We start from the raw sequence: 4,349 nt of genomic DNA, 5'->3' as shown, positions 1-4,349 counted from the left end.
TGTATTCTCTGCTCAGATCTCTTTTATTTAAATACTAGTTGTTAAAACTATTAAAAATGGTATTAGAAATTCAGAATAATTTCATTTACACTCTTGCTAAAAATTGAAAAGTTATGCAGGGTTACCCGTAAGAGATCCATCTTAGAATTCCTGTAGCTCCAGGTGAACCAGATCAGTTCCACAGATCCCTAAGATATCATTGAAGCTGACTGGAATGCTCAAAATGTGAACATTTCTTGGGTTCATGAGCCCAAGATGGAGTGGTCAAAGAGGCAGCGTGTCAATAAACCACATATTCGCTCCCGTATTTGTTTGGTCCTCAGACCATAGATGATGGGGTTTAAGGTGGGTGGGATGACCAGATACAGGTCAGCTAGCAGCACTTGTGTGTGCAAGGGCACTGTATCTTTACCTAGCCAAGCGACATAAATGGATGCCATACCAGGTAGGTAATACAGAGCCATAACTGCCATGTGGGAACCACATGTGCTTAATGCTTTCAACTGAGCATTCTTCGAGGAGAGACCAAATACAGCCCGGAGAATCAGGTTATAGGAGGTAGCAATGAAGACTACATCAGAGCCCACAATAATAGAAGAACCAATCAGACTAAAGAGACTGCTGGGCATGGGGTCAGCACATGCCAACTTGGCCACAGCTATGTGTTCGCAGTAGGAATGATAGATTACATTGGAGCCACAGAAAGGTAAATGACTCACCATCCAACTCAATGGAGTCATAAATGTGATGGCTCTGATAGTGATGACCATAGTCACTCCCAGCATTACTTGAGGTGTGAGGATACTCTTGTAGTGTAGAGGCTTGCAGATGGCTATATAGCGGTCAAAAGCCATGGCCAGCAGCAGCCCTGTCTCCACAGCTGTGGCTGCATGGACAAAATACATCTGAGTGAAACAAGCATCAAAGCTGATGGAGCTGTCTCCTGAGCAGAAGATGCTCACCATCTTGGGTACTACAGAGGAGGCCATAACAATGTCCATAGCAGCTAGAACACATAGGAACCAGTACATAGGCTCCTGTAGAGTGGAGTCCCTCCAGATTACCATCATGATGAGGATGTTTCCCAGCAGGGCTATGGTGTACATGGCACTCAGTAAGATAGCCAACCAAAGATGTGAAGACTGCAACCCAGGGATGCCCATAAGAAAGAAGTTGGCAGGCGATTCCATTGTGTGGTTGTAGTGTAGCCTGAGCATCATAAGTGAATACCCTGTTAATGCATAAAATGATGATTTTAAAAAAATAAATGCAATCTTTTTCTCAACTATGGTATTTGGAATCCTGTGATGTCTCAGCTAAGTGGACCATAAGATCAGAAAACTGATATCAGAAAAGTTACTCAGTTCCACCTTTCATGTTCTTCCATCTTTGCCTTATAAATTCTATTAACCTTTCAAGGATCATCTCATGGAAAGCCTCTGCTCCATCTTATCCCCCATCTCATGCCCAGGCTGTTAGATACTTATCTCTGAGCTTCCATGGCACCTCCCATACTGAACTCTGAGGGATGTATATCAACAATTTTAGTACAGTGTGATGAATGCTTCTTTTCCCTGCTCTCTCTATGAGTTTATTGTATACACTTATGTGTGTCTCTTATATCAAGTGTATGATTCAGAGTAGAGTGCAAAAGTCCATTAAAGAAGATGTCTGTATTCATCATTTTAAACAGTTTCCACAGAATGGGCAGTCAGAGGAGAGAGTTCGTCTTTTATCTTTTTGTTCTCAGCTCCTACTACTTAATAATTGTGAATGAAACAGTGACCTTCTTGAGGTCAGATATGTCACATTTGTATTCTCAATGTGGTGCCTAGACAAACATAAATGAATCATCATTCTGGTTGAAATACATTAGTGGAGTCAGGAAAATAAGGTTTTTAGAAGACATCACTTTCCATAGAAGATAAACTCTATCAGGAGATATGTATAATCTCTTTCTCTTGACATTCCAGCCTGGATTTCCTATTGCTGTAGGTTTAAGTAGTAGATAAATAACTACAAATAAAACATTGGGGTTGCCTTATAGATAAACCATTCAATATATCTAACTCCCTTTTCATAATAAACCAAGACATTCTACACAACAAGGAAGCTTTATCCTTTAGAATATAGAGTACTTTTTAATGAATGTAGTATGAATGCTGAAAAGTATTATCATGTAAGTATCTTTCTTACTTATAAAATAAGACAAACATCCCTTCCATGCAAAGCAGTTGGTATAATTAAAATTAGGTTAAGTATTTGTCTAAAATCACATAACAAGTATGTGCTAAATTTGAGAATTAAATCCAAGTCTTTCCAGTTTCTGTTAACATCTGCTATTCCGAGTTGTGGCCATCCATGCCAAGATTAATAGTCAAGGCAACAACTGTGGTTGCTGAAGGGGATAAAAGTCAGGGGCCTCATTCAGCCAGTATGGATGAAATAGAGCTACCATTATACACAGCCGGGATCTGGACTGCAACACTTGTTGAGTTCTGTTTATTGCTGCATTTGCCCACCATCTGTAATGATGCAGTGGGTCAGCATTAAACCACCATTCTACTCATATGTGATATCCCTAATTCAGTTACTTTCCTCTTGGGATGGATGGTTCCATCATTATATATGATGTTTGGGTATGTGCTTATTTCCACACCCATCTGAGAACACTTCTTGTGGGGCCCTTCTTCTAGTGATTTCATTCAGTCTTTGGAACACTGGGTAAACTTCTTTAAGGACCACCTAGTTTCTCTTTCCTTAGAATACAGCATAGGAATCCTACATACTTCTGTGTACCCCACTCAAAATTTTTTGTTGGTCCTGTATCATCAAGAGGCAGGATAGCAAAGTGGCTAAGAGCATTGGTACTAGATGTACACTCTAGACTGAAAACCCTATTACTCTGTCCCTTGCTAGCTGTTTTTCCTTGGTCAAGTTATTTAAATTCTCTAAACCTTGATTTGGGTGCTCTGGTGGCATAGTGCCTGAGGCATTTGACTGCTAACCAGAAGGCTCGTGGTTCAAACCCACCAGCCACTCCTCAGAAGGAAGATTAGGCAATCTACTTCTGTAGAGCTACCACCTTGGAAACCCAAGGTGGGGTCACTATAAGTCAAATCAGTGAGTTTGGTTTTTGTTTTGTTTTAAACCTTGATTTACTTATTGATAATTATGGGAATAATATTCCCAACTCCATAGGAATGTTTTTAGATTAAAATGAGAAGCTGTGTGGAAGTGCTTAGCAGAATACTAGGTCCATAGGTGCTCAATAAAATATAGCCAACAAAAACTTAGACTATTTTCCCTACTTAATCCTGTAAATTTAGATTGTTCCAAGTAGCATGTTCATGAGTCATTGTGACTTGGAGGCCAGGTATTAAAAAGCAGTTCACCTCTGCTTGCATGAGGCTTTTTACTTATCCTCCCATGAGCTATTGCTGAAGATGCCTGAGCCAGTGGCTATACACACCCAGGTTATTTATTTCATTCAACAGTGATTAAGTATTAGGGGCTGACAGTTGAAAGGTGAAAGACAAACTCTCTCTGACTACCCATTAATTCTGCTTCAAGTGTTTTTTCTATGACTATCAGATCATTTCAGTTCCTAGGGAAGGGCACTGGCCATAGAACCTGGAATCAAGGTCTAGGGGTGGACCACACCATGGTTAAGTACAATTGACCATCTCTTTCCTCAAAGCCTCACTGTCCTAATGTTGCATCTCTCAGGACCTCTTCAGCCTGGAAGATTACCACACAAATTATGTGACTTGTATTTACTTTACAGGAGTCACATATAGCCTAAGGACAGTTTCCCAAGTGCTAACTTGCCAAGTCTCATGACTAGCCTGCCCTTAGCTATCATTTTCTGTACCACTGAATAAGGAGTTTCCAATTTGAGAAGTTCACTTTCTTTACCTTTGGACCCTGTCTTTACTTACCCTTTTTAAATTTCTCATCAGGGACCTGATCCCTTTCTGAATAGTTAGGTAAATCGGATTGATGGAATTTTGGTCTCAGGATCCTATCTGCTACTGTGGATGTTTTCTTTGCTAGCCAAGCACTAGACAGTGGTTCTCAGTCGTAACTATGCCACATATTTGTCCCTTCTGTTTCCTTCCTAAGGCACTTGACTGCTAACCAGAAGGCTAGCAGTTCAAACCCACCAGCCACTCCTCAGAAGGAAGGTTGGGCAATCAATCTACTTTCATAGTGATACTGCCTCAGAAACCTAAGGAGGGGTCGCTATGAGTTGGGTCCAACTTGACGGCAGGTAACAATAGTAACAAGTTGATGCCACACCTAGGTACCAATGGCAGCTTTGGTGGGAGTCCTCAGTTTTCTAAAAA

The 4,349-nt window shown here is 40.7% G+C and overlaps 1 protein-coding gene across 1 annotated transcript; it reads right to left on the bottom strand.

The window, feature by feature from the left end:
• Window positions 1-242: 242 nt before the first annotated feature.
• LOC103197130 (olfactory receptor 52I2-like) lies at window positions 243-1,220 on the bottom strand. Its single transcript, XM_007941009.1, has one exon. It carries the CDS (start codon window positions 1,218-1,220, stop codon window positions 243-245), a length of 978 nt encoding a protein of 325 aa, XP_007939200.1.
• Window positions 1,221-4,349: the final 3,129 nt, after the last annotated feature.

This window comes from Orycteropus afer, unplaced genomic scaffold, assembly GCF_000298275.1.
Source record: "Orycteropus afer afer isolate SDZICR_OR568_19922 unplaced genomic scaffold, OryAfe1.0 scaffold00074, whole genome shotgun sequence".
NCBI lineage: Eukaryota > Metazoa > Chordata > Mammalia > Tubulidentata > Orycteropodidae > Orycteropus > Orycteropus afer.
The sequence above is the reverse complement of the archived record's forward strand: the minus strand, read 5'-3'. Positions and strand labels throughout refer to the sequence as shown.

Coding starts and splice junctions, on each gene's coding strand:
- LOC103197130 (XM_007941009.1), bottom strand. CDS start 1,220: ATGATGCTCAGGCTACACTACAACCACACAATGGAATCGCCTGCCAAC.